At 55.6% G+C, this 23,562-nt stretch overlaps 1 protein-coding gene and 1 long non-coding RNA gene across 8 annotated transcripts in view; both read right to left on the bottom strand.

Moving 5' to 3' along the window:
- The window catches only part of SEPTIN9 (septin 9), a 138,611-nt gene that overhangs the window by 6,840 nt on the left and 108,209 nt on the right, over positions 1–23,562 (bottom strand). For 6 of the 7 annotated variants that reach the window (XM_063409336.1, XM_063409338.1, XM_063409340.1 and 3 more), the window contains 4 exons: positions 11,440–11,631; positions 8,459–8,587; positions 7,967–8,048; positions 6,767–6,904 (listed from right to left, as the gene is read on the bottom strand). In XM_063409336.1, the coding sequence (XP_063265406.1) occupies positions 6,767–6,904; positions 7,967–8,048; positions 8,459–8,587; positions 11,440–11,631 (541 nt within the window). Of the gene's footprint in view, positions 1–6,766; positions 6,905–7,966; positions 8,049–8,458; positions 8,588–11,439; positions 11,632–19,827; positions 19,918–23,562 lie in introns of those variants that run through there. The other variant, XM_063409343.1, reaches the window with a different exon arrangement.
- LOC134556900 (uncharacterized) lies at positions 1,496–6,759 on the bottom strand. Its single transcript, XR_010081955.1, has 2 exons — positions 3,297–6,759; positions 1,496–3,255 (listed from the first exon to the last, which is right to left on the bottom strand). It is a non-coding gene; the product is annotated as an uncharacterized LOC134556900 (long non-coding RNA).

Below are 23,562 nucleotides of genomic sequence, written 5' to 3'. Positions count from 1 at the left end.
GGGAGGGGGCATTCATGTTGGAGTCTAGAACATCCCTCTGGCCACCCTGGAGGGTTTGGAGACCGGACAGGGGGTCTGGGATCTGTACAGGGGGGTCACAGCCTCACACAGAGCCCAGGAGGACACTGCCTCTGATCCCTGCCATGGCAGTGAATGCCCACATTGTATGGAGAATCACAAGCTGAGAGAATTCAAAATAAGCAGTATTTAGTTTATCATAGAATGTAAATGTAGAATCTAGGATTTTTAGTATATGGGGTTGAAGAGGCAACATGGAGGAATTGGGGAGTGGCCCCTGTGCTCCTTGTTCTTGCTCTCGTCCCCCATTTTCTGCTGAGTTGGATCTCAAGGATTGGTTTAGAGTAGAAATGACATGTTAGCATAGGTAGTAGGCATTGGTACAATTTTGTAAATAAAAAGTTCTTTGTGGACAGTGGTTGGGTCAGGGGTACTGTACATAAGGTGTGGGGCTCTCTGAGCCGCCCAGTCCCCCGCGTGTCCTGCTCTGCTGGGGACGCCTCACAGAGCTGAGACAGAACTGAGATAATGAAGAATAAACAACCTTGGAAATGTGCACTGGTGGACTCAGCTTGTCGTCTCTACCTCTAGTGTGTAACACTTAGGGCAAAGAGAAGACTGAAAACCTGATTACCTCTGGGAGCAGCAAACCAGAGGAAACTCCCAGGGAACAGCAACCTTGGGGGAACCCTTACTGCCTTGGGGAACAGCAACCCCAAGGAGAATCTCAGGGAATCAACAACCCTGAGACATTCATAGAGCACACAGAGAGGGAATTGCTTCCTTTCAGACAGGACAAGTGGAGGCGTTTTCTTAAAAGCACAACAGCGCAGGGAGGGTTTGAAAACACTTTAAACATTTCCCTTTCAAAGGTGCTGCTGTTGCCTGTGAACCCTCACAAAGCCCCGTGAAGTGGCAGAGGGCTTTTATCTCTGCACAGAGGGCTGCAGGGGCTTGCCCAGAGCTGTGGTGTCCTTGGTGGAGCTGGGATGAGAGCAGGGAGATGCTGGCTGCAGGGCCAGCCTGATGCCATGCACAAGTCCAAACCTGCTCCAGCTCCATGCCAGCTGCCACCAGCCACCCAGGGACAGCACGACATGGGAATGGCCAGAGGTGACTGTCACACTGCCCACTGTGCTGAGCACCACTCCCTGGTTGTGCACAAGCCTCTCACACTCATCAGCTGGGATTAAAAAAAGGTCTGGAAATGCTCCAGGGGCTCACAGAGCACAGAGGAGATGCTGCTTGTTCCAGAGGGCGAGAGAATGTCAGAAAATCTCTACAACAAAAGTCCCAGCAGAGGAAAGCAGCGGGGATTGCATAACCCCAGTGATCAGCGCCTGGGGAAATCCCTCCCTGCTGACAGCAGGGGCACGGCTCCAGTCCCACACTGCTCACATCCAAGGCCTGCAGGCAGCCAGGAAGGCACCTGGCCATCCCCCCCCCTGCTCCTCAGTCCTCCCTGAAGGTGTTGTAACTGCTGAGGGTCCCAAACCAGGAGAAAACCCTCCCTGGGACGCCTCCAGTTGCTGCAGGTCCCCCTCGGTGGCTCTGAAGGTGACAGGGACAAACAGCACAGGTGAGCAGGTGATGCCTTGGAAAGGAATCCTGGAGGTGCCAGGATCACCTTTGGGGCAGGAGCCTGTCTGGAATGAGCCTCACTGAAGGGACAAGAGAGCACCCACTGCCAACAGACTCAAGCCAAACCCCAGCAGGGTCTCCTCAGGCCCTACAAAGGGCTCAGAGATCCCTGCAGCCCCAGACACAGGAGTGCAGAGGGGAAGGGGCTGATCCTGCCCCTCAGCAGCCATCAGGCAGCGTCCCCAACCCATGGGGACACCTCTGCCTGGCTCCAGTGCTGAGGGAGGGACATTCAGCCCCAGACAGACCCACTCAGCTCCAGCTGATCTGAAAACAGCAGCTCAAGGCTGCCCCAGGGCACCCAGCACTGGTGACCCCCCTGAACCCTGCCCTGGTCATCCCCTCTGCCAGGGGTGGAGCTGCACTGTGCCAGGTGAGTCCTGTCCCCACACCCCAACAAAACACACACAGCCCCCAGCACATCGTTAGCACAGGGATAAACGAGGTCCTAACACAAACACAGGGTCACAGATCACCCTGGGCCCCAGGAAAGAGAGATTTTGGCTATTAAAGGGAAAAAAGAATAGAAAAAAACACAAGGAACCCCCCATGGACACATCTAAGCTGACTTGCTGCTGGCAAACATTGTTTGGAGCTCTGCATAATGTATTTCCCAGACCTCCAAGGAAGCAATGCAGTAATGCTCCCTTCCCAGCAGAATTCTTTCCCCTCCTCTCTCTTTGCTATTTTCCAAACAATTTTTCTCCTCTAAAAGCTTCTTCCCCACTGAGCCTGTGTTCCTGCCTCTTTCATCAGCTTTTCCTTTAAAGACCAGGATGCACACAGAGCAAATGCAGAGCAATCCACAGCCAGGCAGACTGTGTTTGGAGTTTCAGCTCAATCTACATGTGAAAAGCTCAGTTCCCATCCCTCAGATCCCTCACACATCCGGAGGATGCCGAGGATGCCACAGTGGAGAGGAGGCAGAGCCAGAGCCTGCCCACGCCCCTGCTGTGTCCATCTGTACCCACCCAGGCACCTCTGACACAACCTCCTGCTCCCATGGGCTCCTGACAGTGCCTCATCCACAGAGGTGACCCCCCTGCACCACCCTGAGACCACCAAGGGACTCCCCAGCAGAGCAAACTCTGTGTTTTTAGGGTTTTCTGCAAGTTTCTAGATATTCTATCAACTTATCCTAGGTAGGTAGGGGTTTTGGTTTCCACAAAACCTTAATTATGTAAAAGAAAGTGAACCTTTCCACTAAGAACAATGTCTGCCTGTAGCTAAACATCCCATTCGTGTGAAGACACCGAAGGAAAATGGATTAGGTGGTGACAAGTGCTATTTGCTCTGAGCACATCATAGAAGAGAATGCTCAAGAAAAAAAATAAACCTATTTTCTTCCCCTTCCCCAAATGGGCCCTGATATTATTAACTTATAACTCACATTCTGGGCTCTGCTGGGAGGGGTGGAGGAGCTCAGAGGGGAGTGGATGGGCTGGAGCAGGAGGTGCAGAACGGGCTCCAGCCACTCCAGCTGGTGCTGCTTGTTCCCTCAGCCCCTCCTGGGCTTGGCTGTGCACCTGGGCACACCTTGCCAGGGCTGGGCACACCTTGCCAGGGCTGGGCACACCTTGCCAGGGCTGGGCACACCTTGCCAGGGGCTGGGCACACCTTGCCAGGGCTGGGCACACACTGTGGTGCCCAGCACACACGTTATTTATTCTGCCACAGTGCACAGACAGGATCTCAGCACAGGCTCACTCCTGCTGGTTCCCCTGAAATGCTGTTACAGGAATCAAAATCCACAGTGAGCTGCAAAGTTATTTCCTTTTGGTTGTGCCCCAGCTCAAACCCACAGCAGGAATTGGAGCTGTGTGTTGAGCAAACACCAGCGAGGCCCCAGCAGCCACCCAGCCCCACCACCTGCTCCAGGGAGCTGCTGGGCACCTGAGAGGGGCAGCCAGAGGGGAAACAGGGATGGGTGGCAATTCCTGAGCCACCAGCTCTGGTAGAGGCCAGGCAGAGCTCCAGAGCCATTCCTGAGCTGAACAGAGCTCTGCACGGGTCAGAGCAGGGATATTTTTTGGGTGGCAGAGCTGGAAGCCCCTGCCAGGGCCATCCTCGGGCATGGTTACATGGGAGTGCTGCAGGCTGTGTGTGTGAGCTGCAAAACCTGCCCTGAACTCCCTTGAGAACTCCCTCATGCAGCAGAAACTTCTCTGCTGATTAACCCTGGAGCTGCCAGGATGGGAGGGCCAGACTGGAGCAGAGCCAAGCAATCCTCTGCTCCGGCCTCTGACTCTCTGCACCAACTTTGATTTTATCCCTCACTCCTTTAAATTTAGAAAAAAGCAAGCTCTCACCCCAGCTCTGGCAGGGTTAACCCAGCTGCCTGCAGCATCCCCAGGGAGTCCTGAGCCATGTCCACCCTCACCACCAGCAGCAGCTCCCCAGGAGGGCAGCACCCAGCACCGGGGATGGCCAGGGCAGCGTGGGGATGGTGCCACTGGGGTTCCCTGCAGCTGGTGACAATGTCCCCAGGGCTGGTCCCTGGGGACCAGGTGCCAGGAAGGCACCTGGCCATCATCCCCCCTGCTCCTCAGTCCTCCCTGAAGGTGTTGTAACTGCTGAGGGTCCCAAACCAGGAGAAAACCCTCCCTGGGACACCTCCGGTTGCTGCAGGTCCCCCTTGGTGGCTGTGAAGGTGATGGGGACACGCAGCACAGGTGAGCAGGTGATGCCTTGGAAAGGAATCCTGGAGGTGCCAGGGTCCAGGCAGGAGCCTGTCTGGAATGAGCCCACTGCCATCCTCTCAGTCACCTCCTGGAGAAGACAGAGGCACCACAGCAAGGACTCAATGCCCTTCCCATACCCTGCTGCGAGGGTCCATGGCCCTGCTGCCTCAGGTAGGGCACAAACTGCACCCCAGTTGTGTGTGACAGCCCCAGGACAAGGCTCCCACACAGGATCCTCTGCTACAGCACTGTCACAGCAACATCACCCTGCAGGAGAGGTGGCCCCGTCACCTTTTGTGTCTATGTGCTGGGGAAAGCCTGTCCACAATGAAGGAAAAACACAATTTGGACTTCCCAAGAGAGCAGAATGAAACCCAAATGCCTGCTTGAGTTCTCAGAGAAGCAAAATTTCCCATCAACTTTTGGAGTCCTAGAAACTTAGATTTAAGGTTTTAGTATATAGTAATATGTGTGAGTTAAGATGGAGGATTTTGGGTGTTGCCTTTGTGTTTCTTCTTCACCTTCTTCCATCCCTTCATGGGTTTGGGTGGTTTTCTGTAATTAGGTGAAAAAGGTCCACATTGCGGGCCTTGGGTGGTCATTATTGGGTCAAGAACATAAATAATATAGGTATCACTTATTGGGGATTTATCACTTCAATAACCTTGGAAAGAGTTAGAAACTCTCCATTTTACCCTCATTTTCTAAGAGCTCACGGTGCGTGAATCTGTAAATACTGCAAACAGATAAGAGATAATAAAAATTCCAAGTCTGAACTCAAAATCTACCTTTCCCATGTTATTTATCCTGACCTTGGCAGAGAGAAAAAGGAACCAGAACTGTTACAATCAACTTCCCCCTCCCGGTGGGGTTTGCCCCTCAGGTGGCAGGAGGGGACGGGTGAGCTGGTGGCAGCAGGGACAGCTCAGCCAGGCTGGGGGGAAGGAGGATCAGCACAGGGCTCAGCAACAGCAGCCTCCAAAGGCCAGGCTTGCTCGGATATTGGAAACACATGTTCACTGGAGAGAAGGAAAAAAAGCAGCTGAAAAGCCACACAATTGCTGTTGGCCGGCGGGTGAGAGAAACCAGAGCGCGGCTGGAGAGGCTCCGCCGGGGGACACGGCCCCACATCCCTGCCAGGCACCCTGCACTCCCAGCCCCCTGAGCATCACATGAGCTTTCTAAGAGTTAAAGAGTTTAAGAGTTTTTAAGAGCCAGAGGGGTGAGGAAAAGCTGGAGCTCAACTAATGCTGCAAGTCAGAGCTGCCAGCTGCAGATCTGTGTTGAGATCGGTGGGACCAACATGTTAGACTGGCCTAAAAATGTCATTTCTCTTTGAAACCTTCTCTGTTTTATTGTGTTCAACCATAAATGTTTCGTCAGCCCCTCTGCTCCTGATCAGTTACACAACAGGGGCATAACTGGCCCATGGAGTAATTTTATTCCAGTGAAGGATGCATTTTTGGTCTACCCACTGACAGAAGCAAAACAAAGTCTTTTCTATTGGAATAAATCTCCACATGGGGAAGTGGAAAAGGCTGACATGAATGCAGTGCTGGAGGCTTAAGTTTACTTTTGAAAACAGACCCAAAAACATCCCCAGTGCACACAGAGCCAGAAGTGGAAGGAATTGACACAAATCAAAAGGAAAGTTAGGTCTCATTTTGTGTTGCCCTACTTTAAATCACAATTTTCAAGACATTTTAAGCACCCCAGATTTTCAGGGTGGGCTGTGTGCCTAGGAGGGGAAAAAAAAAAAACAGAAAAGCAAAAAAATACAGTGAGATCTGGGCCTTTTGATGTTGTCACTTGAGAAGTGCCAGAGCCAGGAGAACTCTGGGCTGAATAAACAGCATCCCACTTGCAGACGAGTCAAACAACCTACAAAATGCTCTTATGGGGTGAGGGTGTTCACTGCCTTGGAAGTACAAAACTGGCTTCTCCCCTTACAATGTCAGGGGCAAAGAAAGAAGAAAATTCATGTTCTACTTGCAAAAGTAGCCTCTCCATCCAATTTGAGACCTGTGTCCATCCTTGGCGAGGTGACCACAGCACAGCCAGCAGCTCTGGAGCTCAGGGAGCATTCTGTGGCCCTTCAGAAAGGAAAAGCCACACTTCTCTGGGGCACAGCAGCTCTGCTGTGTTACTGCAAGGCCTCCAGATGACACAGCCCTAAGGATGGCTTCAAGCTGCCCTCGAGCTCCTCAAGCCCCCAAAAACGTGGGAGGATCCCAGGCAGGAGTGCCCTGGTGGCTGAGCTGATGGGGCACAGAGGTGACACCCGAGGGGAGGCAGGGACAGCGTGGAGTGACCCCTGGCTGGGATGAAATAAATAAACACAGCCCCTGGGCTGGGGTCCAGGTGCCCTGCTGGCACATGGAGGGGGAAGGCCCTCTGAGGGGTGGCAGGGACAGCAGGGTACGTACGAGTGGCCCGTGGCTGGGATGAAATAAATACAGCAGTGCACCCGCGTGTCGGGGATCTGCTTCTTGCGGTTGATGTTGATCTCCTCCTGCAGGTACTTCTCGTACTGGTCGTTGATGAACTTCATGATGGGCTGCCAGCTGCAGAGAGAGGGAATACAGGATGGTCTGAGCTGATGCCTTAAATTTTATCTTTCATGTTTTTACAGATTCTGTGCTGCCCAGGGGTGCAGCTCTGAGCTCACACTCAGGGTCACTCAGCTCTGCACACAGCAGGGACACAAAACAAATCCTTTTCCTGCTGCACACCAAGGACAACTTTCAGCCCAAAAGCACAAACAAGGGTGGGCTGGAGGAAGGAACAAGAAGGATGGGACCTCACAATTTGAAGCTGTAATTGGACAATTAAACCCCAATATGCAAATGGACCAAAACTTATTGAAGTGTGAGACCTCGTGACCGTTTGTGCATTTTGTGCCCATTTTGGGTCCACCTTGGGTCTAGCACTGGCCAGGCTCTTGTCCTGCCCAAGGTGTATCCTGGAGGCCTTTCAATAAATCTCTAGTTTATTCTCTAGCTCTGTCCAGTCTCTGTTCCAGGTCAGCCTTCCCAAGGCATGAGGGACGTGCACCACCCTGACCCTCCCACCTGCCCTGACTGTGTGAATCAGAGCCTGCAGAGCCTGGCATGCTCAGCATCTCCTAAATCACGAACCTCAGGTGTTCACTGCTTAGCAGCTCTGTGCACTGTTGCAGGAGGGGATTTATTGGCTGGTTTAGACAAGCAAGAGCCTAAAAAGTGCTCCCATTTTTCCTCCTGGAGCTGGCTGTGGAGCAGCACAGCGCTGGGGCCGTGCCCGGGCTCCTTGCACTGTCAGGGCTCAGGAGCATGAGCAGAACCAAAGCCCCCAAGCCCAGCCTGGGGCCATCCCACAGTGACAGACACTGTGCCAGGGATCCCGGGCACAGCTCAGCCTCCAGAGCCACAGAGCAGGGTCTGGGGACCGGCCCTGCTGGCACACAGCTGCTCCCAGCCACAAACAAAGGTTGCCTCATGCCTGGAACAGCAGGATGTTTGTGGCTCTCACGGGGAGCATGGCACTGCTCTGCCACCACAACAGGCTCCTTCCTGCTGCCCAGGGAGCAGGGGCACAGTGCCAGGGGTCAGGGGGTGCTGGGGCTCCCCTGCCCTCCCCCAGCTCACCAGTTCTCGTTGTTGATGTGGTCCCCAAAGCCCGGCGTGTCGATGACTGTCAGCTTCATGCGAACCCCCTTCTCCTCAATCTCTGAAAGAGAGGAAAGCCGGGGTGTGAGGCCAGTGCTGGTGGGTGCTCTGGCCAAGCCCACCCTCCCAAAATCAGCTGCAGGGCTGGAGCTTGCTCCCAGGGGAGAAATGCAGCTTCACAGCTCCTCAGAGGGACAAATCAGCCCTCCAAAGGGATCCAGCCCCTTATCCACCCTGAAATGCCAGCCCCACAGCCACCTCACTGGTGCCTCCCAACACAATTAACTCAGTGCTGATGAATAAATAAAGAATAGATGATTTCTCAGCCCTGCAAGCCTCTCTGGATGGTAAAAGCCCATTCAGAGAGATGAGAGTAGAGGTTTATGGAGCTCCACAACTCTGAGTCCCCAGAGACACAAGGCAGAGCAGGACCCAAAGCCAAAGCAGCAGGTGGGGCCTGCAGGGCCTCACCATGAGTGATGGATTTGATTTCAATGGTCTTGGGGATCCTCTCCTCAGCAGTTGGCTGTACAGATTTCCGGCTGATCTTGGATTTGAAGAGGGTGTTGATTAACGTGGATTTCCCCAAGCCACTCTGACCTGGAAGAGAGCAGGATAACCCAAATCAGCACTCCCTGGTCTGTCAGGGGCCAGGGGATGGGGCTGCTGACAGCCTCAGCCTGCACCAGATCTGCCAGAGGGATGGAGGGAGGCAGGGACGAGGAGCAGCTGCTCCAAGGAGCTCCAGTCCAGCCCAGCCAGGAGGATGCTGCAGGTAGCAAAGCCCTTCCCTGACTCCAAAGCAGCAAAGCAGCTGCTTCCCTGCATCCAGGCAAAATCCCGAGGACAGGCAGACAGCTGGGGATGTTTGAAGGGCTGTGGTGATGCAGTGGGGCATGGGGACCAGGGAACCCCGGGGAAAAGCATCCCAAACGTGCCTTCACTCTCCTGCAGTCTGCTCCTGCTGTTCCACAGGGAAGGCTTTGGAGCAGCTTGGCAAGCCTTTATCTGGACAGGACTAACAGCAGCAACAACCCTACAAACCTGAGCCCTGCTGCATCTGCTGCTGCTTCCCTGACAGGCCTGCTGCCCTCGGCCCAGCTGGCTGCACAGACACAGCTCCACGCCAGGGGCCTCTCTCAATCCCACAAACAGCCCAAGAAGCACACGAGATTCCACAACTTTAGAAAAACAGCTTTTAGAAAAGCATTTTCATGCTTAATATCCCAGAGCTGATGCTGATCTGTGTGGAAAGGACAGCAGCAGCTCCTGACTCTCCAGGAACAGCTGTCCCATGAGCTTGGAGAACAATCTTTCCAGAGCAAAGAGAGCAGAATTAACTCCTCAAAGCCCAGGCAGCAGATGTTCTGGGCCCCCTGCAAACACTGCAGAGACCCTGCACACACCATGGGGACCCAGTGGCCCCGTTCTGCCAAAACACATCACAGCCAACATCATGGCACTGCCACCAGCACGTCCCCTGCCCCCCAGAGTGTCCCCAAGCAGAGCCAGCAAGGGTTTTACCCACATCCTTCAGGACCCTGGCCCATCCAGGCTGCCAAAGCCAATGGTAGGGCCAAGCAGCACTGAGCATCACCTGGCATCAGCCCTGATCAAACAGCAATGTTAGAGCTGAGTTTGCAACATCACCAATGGCTGCAATCCAGCACAGGGAGACTCTCTTTGACAGCCACTGCCACTGCTGGGCTGTAAGAAACACATGGGCCAGGCTGGTGGGAGTGCTCCCAGTCCTCTGCTGCCTAAAAACACAGGGCCAAGCACTAACAGGCCTGGAGCTGGGCATGCAGAGCCAAAACAGCTCTCACTGCACCAGTGCTCACCACTAAATGGAGCACCTGGGGAGAGGGGAGGCTGTGTGACACACTGGGGACACACTGAAATCAGGGTGACACACTGCCAGAGCTCCAGGCAGTGGTCTCTGCATTCATGTCTGTCCAAGCTGCCTGGAAAGGGACAAGAGCTGAGAGCCACCAGCAGCCAGGATGTGATGTCCCATGGCACCACAGCCACAGGCCAGCCTTGCTGAGCCATGGAGGGGTTCAGCTGGGGACTCTAAGGTTGTGACACAGGCAGCTGAGCACAGGGCAGAGCCCCCTTCCAACAGCCCTGGTGTGCAGCCCACTGCCTTTCCCACAGCTGAAATCCAGTGGGAAAAAATGCAGCTGAGCCTGGCCACCTCTGCTCTCCTTCCAGCTGCTTTGCACAGAAAACTGAATGCAAAAGATGTGCTTTGGGGTTGGGATTTTTCAAAGTTTTGACATTTCTCTTCATCTCTGCAACTTGAGAGGACAAGGGACTAAGCTGACCACAGCCTGCAGCCCTGTCTCAGCTCTGGCTGGGATTGTGAAACTCTTCTGAACAGGGGCCTTGCTACAGTGGGGAAAGGGTTTTCAGAAAGCCCCATCACAGGGAGGCAGTGAGGAGTGACCCCCCCAGGGCAGCGATGCTCAGTTCCCTCCTCCCCTGCAGGACAGGTCACCTCCCTCCTCCCTGCCCTCTTCTCCCACCTGGAAGACAGAGATGGGAGCAATTTCAGCTCAAGGACTCACAGCTTAGGCTGGATGGGAGTCCTGGAGCTAAACCCATCCCCAGGGAGGCACAGCAGGGTGAGGGCTGGCTGCTGCCCCTTCCCTGCAGTGCTGCTCCTCCTGCATCTTCTGGGAGGGCCAGAGCTCGACTTGTTTATGCTGCCCCGAATTCCCAGCCTGTAAACAGCCAGCCCAGAGCCTGCCAAGGGCAGAACAATGTTTTCCAGGCACGGGCCTCCATACCACACACAGCGCTGCCAAGGCAGAGCTGCTCCTCAACATCCCTCCCCATCTGCACAGCGAGGTGCTGAGGCAGCACAGCCTGCTCCTGGAGGGATGGGAGGCTGCCCCTGGAGGGATGGGAGCCTGCTCCTGGAGGGATGGGAGCCTGCTCCTGGAGGGATGGGAGGCTGCTCCTGGAGGGATGGGAGCCTGCTCCTGGAGGGATGGGAGCCTGCTCCAGCAGGGAAATGGGAGCTCAGCACAGGTAATCTCTCTTTCAGGAGACAAAAACCCTGTGAGGAACAGCTGAGGGAGCTGGGGTTGTTTAGCCTGGAGAAAAGGAGACTCAGGGGTGACCTTATCACTCTCTACAGCTCCCTGAAAGGGGTTGTGTCAGGTGGGGTTGATCTCCTTCTCCAGGCAGCACTGACAGAATGAGAGGACACAGCCTCAAGCTGCACCAAAGGTTGGATATTAGGAAGAAGTTTTTCAAGGAAAGAGTGATAAAGTATTGGAATGGTCTGCCAAGGGAGGTGGTGGAGTCACCATCCCTGGATGTGTTTAAACAAAGCCTGGATGTGGCACTGGTGCCATGGTTTAGTTGAGGTGTTAGGGCATGGGTTGGACTCGATGACCTTGGAGATCTCTCCCAACCTGTGAATCTGCGATCCTGTGACTCACCCACGACCATGATGTTGAACTCGAAGCCCTGTTTCATGGCTTTCCTCCTCAGCTGCTCCAGGATGGCGTCGATGCCCACGTAGCCGAAGTCCGCAGCCGGTTTGTCCGGCCGTGCCGGCGCCGCCTGCTTGGGGCCGGCATCGCGCGGGGCGTCCGTCATGCCGGGAGCGTGGCTGGGAACGGCCTCGGGACCTGCGGGGCAAACACAGCCTGCTCAGAGCTGCTGCTCCTGCCAGGGAGCCGCAGGAGCTGCCTGCTGCCTCCAAAGTGGGAATAAAAGATGGGCAGAGACTCGGGGTGTCTTGGGTTGCAATATGTAACCAAAAGTTGGTATTGTGTTCCCATCTGTTGAAGGTGGTTGAGGAGGTGTTTTTTTCCTTTATCTCTTGTATAACCCATTCCTCAGAACTCTGGGGCAGGGGGTGGGTGCCTTCTGTTAATGGGCAGCTGTTAAACCAGCTGGGGCAGGGTTCCTTATCCCTTCCAGGACCCATCCTCCCTCCAGGGGATCTCTGCTGTCCATGGGCCATCGAGGCTCCCTGCAGGGCTGATCCAATTCCATCATCCATGGGAGATGCTGCACCCAGGGGAGGAGCCCAGCATTCCCACCTGGATAAACCCTGGCATTCAGAGCCCAGCACAGCCTGTGTGCACTGCATTCCCACCTGGATAAACCCTGGCATTCAGAGCCCAGCACAGCCTGTGTGCACTGCATTCCCACCTGGATAAACCCTGGCATTCAGAGCCCAGCACAGCCTGTGTGCTCTGCATTCCCACCTGGATAAACCCTGGCATTCAGAGCCCAGCACAGCCTGTGTGCACTGCATTCCCACCTGGATAAACCCTGGCATTCAGAGCCCAGCACAGCCTGTGTGCACTGCATTCCCACCTGGATAAACCCTGGCATTCAGAGCCCAGCACAGCCTGTGTGCACTGCATTCCCAGAGGAACACCAGACCCATCTCACACCACTGGAGCCTCCTACAGGATCATCTCTGCTCCAACAGAGCCACATCTGTCCCTCCAGGAGGATTTAACTGCACTGCTCCCAACACCCTGACCCACAGGGTGTCAGGTCATATTCTGACTCTGTCAGTTTTCTAGGATTTTTTTTCCTTGTTTTTGGTTTTGTTTCTTTTTTGTACTACTACAGTTGTATATTTAATATTCCTAATAAAGAATTGTTATTCCTATTCCCATATCTTTGCCTGAAAGCCCCTTAACTGCAAAATTATAATAATTTGGAGGGAGGGGGTTTACATTCTTCATTCCAAGGGAAACTCCAGCTTTCCCTGGCAGACACCTGCCTTTCCAAACCAAGACACAGGGGTACCAGCAGGCTGGGAGGAAGGAGGAGTGTGGAATCTTCCTCTACAATAATTACTCTGAATTTGGGATTTTCTTTCTCTATTTACTGTGTTTGCTTGATCCCTGCCCACTGCACCAAACCTGCCACAGCAAAGGGGTTCTGCTGAGCACACCAGGTCCCACAGCAGCTGATCTGCTGCCACAGAGCAGGACCCAGCACCCACAAAGTCCTCAACCCACTTTGTTTGGGAGTGACAAAGGCTTTTAGCCCCACTGCCCCGTGCCCTTTAGCTGCTGCTGAAGGCTGGCAGACCTACACACCCCACTCCTCCACAGCACTGGAATTACAGCACTGTGCACACTGCTGGTGTCAACAACTCAGCCACGCTCTGGGGGGGAGCTGGGTGGCTTTGCAGACACACAGAGTCCTTGGCACCCACTGCCATGTGCCCTGCTCGAGCTCTAACTTACACAGATCAGAGGCTGCCGGCCCTGGCTTGTGGAAAACCCAACACATTTGCATCAAGACGGGCTGTGCCAGACAACACCCACGCAGCCACGGAGCTTCTGCGATCTAATTCTGTCGATATCTGCTCAGAAACCCAAACCCTTCAGCTGCCCTCAGAGACAGGGGGCCTGTCTCCCCTGCAAGATGCTCCAGCTTAGCAAAGTTCTGCAGAAAAAGCAAATGTAAAGCTACTGCCCCAGCCAACAGCTTATTAAGGAAAACCAGGGAATTATCTACTCCCCCAGGCACCAGGCAGGAGCCGGGAAGGACAAAGTGCCCCAAGTGCCCTGGAATGATGTGGCCTTGTCCCCTGCCAGCCCCAGCTGCTCTGCATCACCCACAGCGGATACAGCAAATATCCCAAAGGCAGGGAGTGCACAAGATCAGCCCAGCCCCCTGCAAGCTCCTGGAGGCATCAGCCACATGCAGCACGCTCCTCTGATCCAGGCACACAGAGGGAGCTTTAGGAAAACACACTTCTAAGAGCCCTCCCCACCCCAGGCTGCTGCTGCTCAGTGTCTGGGTCCCTGCAGCCACCAGCCTAAGTGAGCATTTTGTTGTTGCTCAGTGTTTTGCAATGATTATTTATTATTTTTAATCATTTATTGTTATTAATGAAAACATTGCTATTTGCAAAGCCCTCACCCCTCTAGACAGCAACACGGCTCTCAGCTCATCTCACCCCAGTTATTCCTGGCCTTTGATGATGTGCTGCCTGCTTTTCTCTCCCTCCCTCTCTCTGTAGGACTGTGGCTGGGCCAAAGGAGCTCCTCCAAACACAAGCCCATCATCCCTTTTCCTCTGGCTGTCTCAGACTGGACCTGCTGGGGTCTGTGAGGTGGAACCACACTCTCCCTGCAAGCACAGCACACTTCCACACGCTTAGTATAGGCCAAGCAGGAAACAAAAAAAGAAAAAACAAACCTAGAACTAATCCCAAAGACTGCTGGGTCACTTTGAACACTTTTTTCCAACCCTCAGTCCCAGGCTGTGCAGCTGAGCATTACTCACAGAGCTGCTGGAGAGCAAACATGCTGGCCCTGAGATAATCCCACTCCTCCAGGGAACCCTGCACTGCTGGAACTGCACTGGCATGGGAGCAGGAACCCTGCACAGCTGGAACTGCACTGCCATGGGAGCAGGAACCCTGCACAGCTGGAACTGCACTGGCATGGGAGCAGGAACGCTGCACAGCTGGAACTGCACTGGCATGGGAGCAGGAACTGCACAGCTGGAATTGCACTGCCACGGGAGCAGGAACTGCACAGCTGGAACTGCACTGGCATGGGAGCAGGAACCCTGCACAGCTGGAACTGCACTGCCACACTGCCCCTCACAAAGTCAACCAGCCTCACCACAAATCCCAAATTAACTTTGTTCCAAAATGGCAAAGCCAAAAGTAGAAAAAAAATCCCTGCATAACACTAAAAAAACCACCCCCACAAAACGAGAACTAAATCATGTGGAAAATATGCTGCCACCAGCAGCAACACCAGCATAACACAGGTTATGCAATGGGTTTAACTCCTCCAGGCACAACTTTTGTGCACAGGACAGCCCCAAGGATGGGACAGCAAACTGGGACAGGTAAGGTGCAGAGAAATTGAGAAATTAAATAGATCAGAAAGCCACCCTCCCCTTAATAAAGGCCAGGATAATCTCCAGTACCCCAAGGAGCAGTTGGCAGCTTGCAGAGGGGCTGACCTGTCCCTGGGCAGGGACATGTGCAGGCAAACTATCCCCAGCTCAGGGAGCAGACACTCCTCACCAAACTGCCCTCAGGGGGAGGAGAAGGGCTCAGGGCTTGCCAGGCTCCAGCCAGAGGAAGAGCAGCACCCCTGTCAGGGCAGCCCATGTGCTTCAGCTGGTCTGTGGGGAGACTGTGATTTAAAGCACCTGGGTCCTGACTGGGGAAAAATAGAATAAAATCAGTATATCGCAGCTAGGAGTGTCTGCAGGACAGCAGGGAGGCAAAGTCACCAATGCCTCAGCAGCACCAGCAAACTCTCAAGGGGAATGCCACAACTCAAATGTCCAGTTTCTTTTTTTCCAGCTTCCCAGCACTGAGATGGTCTTTTCTCAGAAAAACTCCAGTGTCACACTCAGGTCCAAGGGGTTTGTGCCAGCAGAAGGAGGGTGCAGCCCAAGCACAGGACCACTCGGTGACAGCACACAGGGATGCTGTGCTGGGTGGCAGGGAGCACTCCCAGGAGTCACCTCTAAAACAATTGAGATCTCAGAAATAAACTGGAGCGGAGCAGTGGATGCCTGGGATGCACCATAGGTACATCCTGGATTTGTCTGACCTGCTGCGCTGTCTGAGGGGACGATGTCACACCTGTGGTGCTGTCAGAGCCAGTGTCACTGAGCTGACCCTTCTGGAGCACTGCAAGGAGGGATGGTTAATAAACACCCTGTTACTGTCTGAAATCCCTGACTGCCACTGAGCCCCTGCAGGAGCAGGACCAGACTCACATGATTCACCACTGTCACCTCAACCCAACTGCTGTCCCTCACACCAGGGGCCATCGCTTCACTGATGGGGCAAAGAGCTCAGAGCCTGCAGCTCTCTCCCACTAAAGTGCTCCTGGATAAACACCAAGCACAAGGGAACAAGTGCTTGTGCCACATTTAGACCTTCCCTGCCAGGGAAACCCTGCCCACGTGGGCACAGGAGATGTGGAGATGGTCAGGACAGTGCTGCACTGAGCAAGGACAGAGCCAGAGCTCCGGCTCGGGCACGGCTGACTCAGGACAGCTGCTCCAAAGCTGATTTTGCCAAAGGCTCGGGGCTGTTGCTCTGTAATTGATGCATGTCAGACACGAGCCAAAGCCAACATCTGTGAAGCAGCAGATGAAAGGCACCCCGTGGGCAGGGAAGCCCCTGGGAGCCCCCCGGGACCCTCCTGCTCCTTCAGCCAGCTGGATGCCGTGTGCTGTGGGATGGGCTTGGCCAGGGGCTGCTGGAGCTGCTGTGCTGGTGCCACGAGGCTGCCACAGCCCGGGACACTGCGGGCAGGGCACGTGAGGACAGCCATGGGCTCCCCAAATCCCAAAACCAGGGCTGGTAATGCTCCCTGAGGATCTGGGACAGTCTCTGCAGGAGACTGGGGCTGCACTGCAGACACACAAAGGTTAAAGCAGCCTGGCAGAGGCTGAACTGGGAAGGTCTCACCCACCCCAGGTCCTGGCTAGACCCAGCAGCTCCATGCTCTGCTGGTGATCTGGGAGAGCTGAGCTGGTCCTGGAGCAGGGTTGGTCACAGACCTGGTGTTCAGTGCTGTGCAGAGGAACCAGAGAGAGGCCAGGAGGCTGCACCTCTGCTGTGGCCGCCTGTCAACAGATCCAAACCACTGCACCCTCCACAGATGCACACACATCAATGCCAAAATGGCAATGTCTGGGGAGTAAACACAAGAAACACCCTCTGATGCCAGGAACACCAGGCACTGGCCACCTTCTGATGATGTTGCAACCAGTTCTGCAGAGCTATGAGCACCCAGAAGACCAGGACACTGCGGATAACTTCCCTTCCCTCCACACAATAGAAGCTGGAAATACCATGGGCTTCCAGATTTGTGGGATGGGTTTGTGCAAACACAGAGAGCAGGTTCAGAGCAGTGAACAATGGTGTATCAGGGGTGAAAGCACAGCCTAGGCAGCTGAGTATCCACACTTGTTTTCACAGGAAAAACGTGAATCATCCAACCGTTGGAGTTTTGGGGGCAGCTCTCTTGGAGGATTGTGCCAGTAGGGTGTCACAGTGACATTTGCAGCTCCAAAGAGAGAATCTACAGCTCCTGGTTAAGCACAGCAGGCTGTGGGACTGCAGCACAGGCAGCCTCCAGGGCCTCTCCCCTTGGCACACTGAGCCAGTGACCACAGGCTGTGGAAACAGATCCAACCTGCAGAGGAGGTGGCAGGGACACAGCTCTCCCTCCCGAGGGGACAGCAGGAGTCTCAGCAAAGCCAGGACTGGATGCAATCCCAGCACAGCCCAGGCACTGCTGGCTTTTTCAGCTGCCACGGGCTCCCCTGGTGCTGAAGGTGGCAGGTCCCTGCTGGATGTGTGGGTGCCAGGGAACGTGAGGCACAGCTCACTGCAAAGCTGAGGTGGCTCAGACTGGCACACAGAGCCAGTGCCACAGACCCTGCAGCACCAAATTGGAATTAAGGGACGTTCCTGTTCCTCAGCTGCAATCCCCAGCACCTGGCTGGCACTGCCAGCCCCAAGCTGAGCCTGTCCCTTGCATCCCTGAGCATCGGGCTACAGTTTCAGGCTGGCCACCAGCCCAGGCCCCCCTACCAACCAGTCACGTTTCCTTCTCAGCTTGCAGTTCCACCTGGGTGCCAACAAACACGACCCAGAAATATCAGAGTGTGCTTAACTCCCCTTCATTAGACCAAATCCACCCAAGAGCTGTCAGAGAGGTGGCCAGGTGCCTCCTGAGCACGCAAGATGCTCCGGGCTTGAAGCCTTTTACTCCCGTGGGGATTAAAACCCATGTTCTCAGAGTTTAAAAAAGGAGGTAGTGATTCCTGCTGTGGTGTGAACGCTTCCACAGACAACCAGGCAGGGCCACAGCCCTGAGCCACACGTCCTGGGCAGACACCACGTGCAGGTCGAGCCGTGCCCGCCAGCCACGCGCGCTTCCGTCCTCCCTGTGCTTCCCCTCCTGCTCCGGAAGCGCGGCAGTCCCTGCCCTCTGCAGCTCAGCCCTCCTGGCTCTCTTACTCACCAGAGATCCACGCTGCAGGGCTCCCCATCGCTGCTTCCCTCCCCATCCTAAACCCTCGGGCTGCTGCAGGCTCCGGTCACCAGCGTGTCTGGGCTGGGATGCAGGAGCCCATTCCAGGGTTCAAACCGTGGCACCAGCTCCACAACCTCAGACTCTTACCCGTGGCTCCTGGATGTGGAGTGAGGCTGACCACCAGGCTGACCACCGGGCTGACCACCGGGCTGACCACCGGGCTGACCACCAGACTGACCACCACCCTGCCCCGGCTGGACACATGTAGCCCTGGCAGCACAATCCCCAGTCCAACATTCTCCTTCCTCCAACCACAGCAGCTCTAAACCACTTACTAAAACCTGAAAAGATTTGTCAGGCTGTTTGCCTCCACTTTTAAAAAAGCAGCAGATGATCATGAACAACCCCAAGTCTCAGCTCGGGCATGCAGAGATCTCTGGCCATGCGGCCCCACTGCTCCCAGCTGTAAGGAGCTTCTTCCCCTGGAGCAAGGCTGACCCCAGAGCAGCCCTCCCTCCCTGGGAACACCCCACTGAGAGGAGCCTTCCTGCACACACATCTCAGCAGAAGCTGCTCCATCAACAGGCCCCACACCAGTGGCCAGGACAGCCCTTGCTCCCCACAGGCAGGCTCAGGGTGCCTGTGCCCAGGGAGTCCAAGGACACCCACAAAACTGATTCCACGGGGCTCTGAGTGTGGGATCCACCCCTGCCCACCCAGGCTGGACAATGGTACTCAGCACAGGAGGGGCACGGGGACCCTCCCCAGCCCCCAGCCGAGGGAAGGCACCCTTCACCCCTGTCACCACTGCTCTGCACAGCTCTGTGCTGTGAAAACAAAGAGCCAGGCAGCGCTGCCCAAACTCAGCCTGTCCAGACAACCCTGCAGAGGGAACGAGTCGGGCCGAGCCCCAGGAACGGGCACGGCTGAGTGTGCACCCCATGCCCCCATCCACGAGGCACTGACTGCAGCTACGGCAAAAAAAAAGGGAGCAAGCCAGAGGGATTCACATCCCGGGCTGCAGTTCGGCTTTCCTTCTTTTTTTTTTCTCCCCTCTTTATTTTCCTCCCCGTTTTAAAATCTCTTTTTCCCGCTTGGTTTTGTTCTTTGATGGGTAGGGTGGTATGGATTTTTATTCGATTTCTTTGTTTGTTTCTGTTGTTTTCTTCCTTTACCGAAGGCAGCTGTGTCCCAGCCGCCCTGCCAGGCCTTCAGCGGGGGCAGCAGGCAGAGCAGGGGACATGGGGGTTCCCACGGGGACAGGGCAGGGGACACGGGGTATTCACAGTGACAGGGCAGGGGACACGGGGGTACTCACAGGGACAGAACAGGGGACCTGGGGGAGCCCCAGGGCAGGGCAGGGGACATGGGGGAGCCCCAGGAAGGGCAGGGGACACGGGGGTATCGACGGGGACAGGGCAGGGGACAAGGGGGAGCCCCCAGGCAGGGCAGGGGCTGATCTCCTGATCTCCATGGACCCCGGACAATGCCGGCAGCGCGGCCAGGCGGTGCCGAGCAGCCGCCCCTCCTGCGGGGCACGGCGGCGGCAGAAGGGGCCGAGCCCCCCGCAGCAGCCGGTGCCCGTGCCCGGGGGATGCCCTGCCCTGCCCTGCCCTGCCCTGCCCTGCCCTGCCCTGCCCTGCCCCGCCGCGGAACCCCCGCACTGCCCCGCTGCCCCCCGCAGGATCCGCGGAACCCACACCCCCCTCGCCGCTCTCTCAGGCCCTTCCCCAGGATAATTCACCCCCCAAAAAAGCGCTTCCCCACCGCCGTAATCCCCGCTCCGCTGCCCCACGGAGCCCCCGGGCAGCGGAGACTCACCCGCGGCGGCTCCGGCAGCCGCTGGCTCCCGCCTCCTCCCGCGCTGTCCTCCGCCTCCTCCCCCATCGCCCTTCCTCCTCCTCCTCCTCCTCCTCCTCCCCCATCACCCTGCCTCCTCCCCCTCCAGCCCGGCCCGGGGGGATGGAGCCTCTTCCCGGGAAGTCGCTTCGCCCCCGGGCGGTTTCCATCCATCCTCCGCCGCTCCCGGCCCGGCCCGGGGGGGCCGCAGAGGGTGAGAGGAGGAGGAGGCTGGGGGCTCGTCCCAGCCCGGCTCCAGCGCCCAGAGAGCCCGGGACAAACGGGGCAGCGCCGTTCCAGGAGGAGCCCGCTTCACCCACTGCGCCAGGGACGAGGGTCCCAGCCCCATCCCCTTGCCCAGGGAAGCCTTGTGCTTCCAGCATCCCGGAATTCTCCAGCAGAGCGCCGGAGCAGCCGCGGGTGGGTGCGAGCGCTGGGAGCGGGGCTCACTTTGCTCTGCAGCTGGTTGGAGATGTCCGGGCTGCATCTCACATCTGCCACGACAAGATGTCAGCAACCCCCACGGGCACGGCTGCTCTCTGAGATGATGTCAGTGCAGCCGAATGAAGATATTAGCTGTCTCCACAACTCCTTCCTGCCTTCTACCTTGATCCCAGAATGTCCCCAGCCCTCTCCCACCAGCAGAGGGAAGCTGCCATGTGCCCCGGGCCAGGGAAGCCGGGCTGCAGCACCTGACCCTGCTCCCTCCCACACACCCTGGGGTGGGGGGATGTCCCCTCTGTGGGGTCCAGCAGCAGTGGTGGCACTCTGCCCTGTCACAGCCGAGGTGAAGCCAACCTCCCTCTTTTGGGCTCCTGGGTCTGACACGTTACTTTGACCTACCCTAGGTCCTCGGGACTTTTTCCCTGCAGTTCCCAGACTTGCATTCCCAGAGAAAGGCCTGCAGGTGATGAAAGGGTTAAGACAGATGTGCACATCTGCAATCTCCAACACCCAGAGGAGTCCCTTTCCCACACACAGCCCCTGCACAGCCTGCAAGCCCAGGGCTAGCACTCGTACTCCCTTTTGGACCCGTCACCAGTGCCACCAGCCTCTGCCACACTCCTGCCACCCGTGCCAGTGGCACCACAGCCACCCCAGCCCTGTCTCCTGCCTGTGGCTCTAGCGTGGCTTCCATGTCTGCTTCCAGACCAGCACCAGTGGCAGATCTTCCTCCAGCCAGCACAGCCAGCACGGCAGGCTGGCAGCAGCCCCTCCCCACCACGCTGGGCTGGCAGCAGCCCCTCCCCACCACGCTGGGCTGGCAGCAGCCCCTCCCCACCACGCTGGGCTGGCAGCACTCCTCCTGTGATGCCCAGCAAGGCTGGCACAGGCTGCTCTGCAAACGATGGGTGCTGAGGGGGGAAGGGGGAAAAGACCCACATCCTTCCACTTCAGCAAGTGCCACAAATACCAAATTCTGAGAAAGCTCCACCCAGCACCCAGGCAGGAAACCCAGCCTCAATCTGCTTATGCTGCAGCTGCATGCAGATTTCTGCCAGATTACACCACTTTTTATGACTTATTACAGCTTTAACCCCTATCAATGGGCATTAGCGTTTTAATCTCTCTAATCTCCAGGAAAATCCAATGCTAGATGCCAAACCAGGCTTGCCCGAGCAGCAGCTCTGTTTGCAAGTCACTCCAGCCTTGTTCTAGCTGGAGAAAGGCAGGAAAAAGGCTGAGCCAGGCTCACTTTGGTGCTGTGCTTGCACAAAGAGCAAAGGGAGGCTCTCAGGTGCGATGGCTTCCTGTCCCTGCCATTAAGTCAACCACATCTGTGGCAGTGCAGGAGTTAAGCATCAGCACAGGGTTCGTGTGCCCAAACTGAGACCAAACTCCTCGCTTCTCTGAGTTAATTTTTTCAGATTGAAATCATGGGCATGCTTTAGTCTTGCCTGTGAGGGAATAAAAAGAAACCAGAGGAAAGTTCTCCCCGTGGTCACTGAAGCTCTGCAAAGATGTTTCACAGAAACACAGACTGGTTTGGTTGAAAGAGGCCTTAAAGACCACCCAATTCCAACCATGGGCAGGGACACCTTCCCCTAGACCAGGTTCAACCTGGCCTTGGACATTTTCGGGGATGTGGCAGCCACAGCTCCTCTGGACACCCCCTGCCAGGACCTCACCACCCTCAGGGAAAAAAATAGGGTACATGGGAACTCAACACTGTGTACAAGTTGTTTCCCAGAGTAATTAATTGAAAATATTTTGTTTCAGCTCATATCTCCTCCTTCCCAGGAGCAACAGGTGGTGAGGGAGCAGCTCAGAAGGACAACAAAAGTGTCGTCCTTGGCCTCACAGCAAGTGCAGCAGGGCTTTGGGAGCACTGCTGTCCCCAGGACGGCTCTTGGTGACTTTGGGGTGTTTGAGGAGGCACTCTCAGGGTGACAAACAGCCCAGACAAACTCTGGGATTTGTTCTTACAGGAACATCTCTGTTCCTGTGAGCAGCACAGGGCTCTGCCTGCAGTCCTCCCACTGCTCATTTCTGGCTCTGAGCACAGGCAGGGCCCACAGGCAGAGCGAGGAAGCAGCTTCACCCCTGGAGTGCAGATGAACTGGGGAGGGAACAAGTGACTTGCCCAGGGTCACGCTGAAATCCTACAGCAGAGCCAAGAATTGGATCCAAATCCCCTAATTAAGGGTTTTAAAATCACAAACTCATTGTTCTTCTCTTAGAAAAACCTAATTATCAGAGTTACGAGCAATTCTAACAAGGCTTATTGCTGTTGTAAATTGTATCAAGGGATTTGAACTAACTACAGATCCAGCTTTTAGTCTTGCAGCTAATCTGAAACATTAAGATTCCTGCCTGGCTTACACAATCCAATCTGTTCTGCTTTTTGGGCCATCCCTACAGGTGAAAGCAGGTCCCCAAGTAAAAGCCACACTGCAGGGCTCACTGGAGAATGTGGTTCAGCACTGATGCTCAGGGATACACCAACGAGGGCTTCAACAGCCCCTGAGTTTTGGGGACAATCCCACAGCCCTGCCCAGCAGTGGGGCTCTCCCCCAGCAGCCTTGCAGCCCTCTCCTGTGCCAGGCAATGCTCTGCCCTTGGCCAGCTCCAACCATAAATCCCCAGCTTTGAGGAATAACCAAGATCTGGAAGTGAGGGCAGCTCCACCAGCACTACCCAGCCTGTGGGCAGACCTGCCAACAAACTCCCTTCATCCCAGGCTGCCCAGCTCCTAGGAAAACACCAAATCCCTTGGGCAACATGAACAGGACGTGTTCTCTCACAGGAATGCTGAAGGGACATTTCCAATTTTACTGCACCTCAGCAATCTCCAGTCAAAAGTGCACCATTAGGGCTTAGGAAATAATTTTTATTCTTTCAATATTGCTGCAATGCTACCTGCCAGTCCCCAGTGACTGTGATAGATGGAAATTCTGCCAGCTATATTTATAATCTCAGATCAATAGCAGAGTGAAAAGCACATCCAGAGACCTTGGTAGAGCAAACTCAGTGGAAAGTAGAATGACCGAGAAAAGGACACAAGCTTGCAGATCACAAGACAAAAATTTAACTTTTTTAGCACTGAAAGGGACGCCATCACCTCTAGCAGGAACAGCAAAGATCCCCCAATGCCAGGAACAGCTAAAACCAGCCCCAAAGCTTTTCTAAGAGCCTGAGTGCAGGTCTGCAAGTGTTACCACCCAGGGAGGGCTCTGGCAGGCAGAGCCTGGTCCCTTCAGCAAGGGACTCCCCAGA

The sequence above is a fragment of the Prinia subflava genome, chromosome 12, assembly GCF_021018805.1.
Source record: "Prinia subflava isolate CZ2003 ecotype Zambia chromosome 12, Cam_Psub_1.2, whole genome shotgun sequence".
In the NCBI taxonomy this organism is placed as follows: domain Eukaryota; kingdom Metazoa; phylum Chordata; class Aves; order Passeriformes; family Cisticolidae; genus Prinia; species Prinia subflava.
Note: the sequence above shows the minus strand (reverse complement) of the source record. Positions and strands in the feature narration are given on the sequence as shown.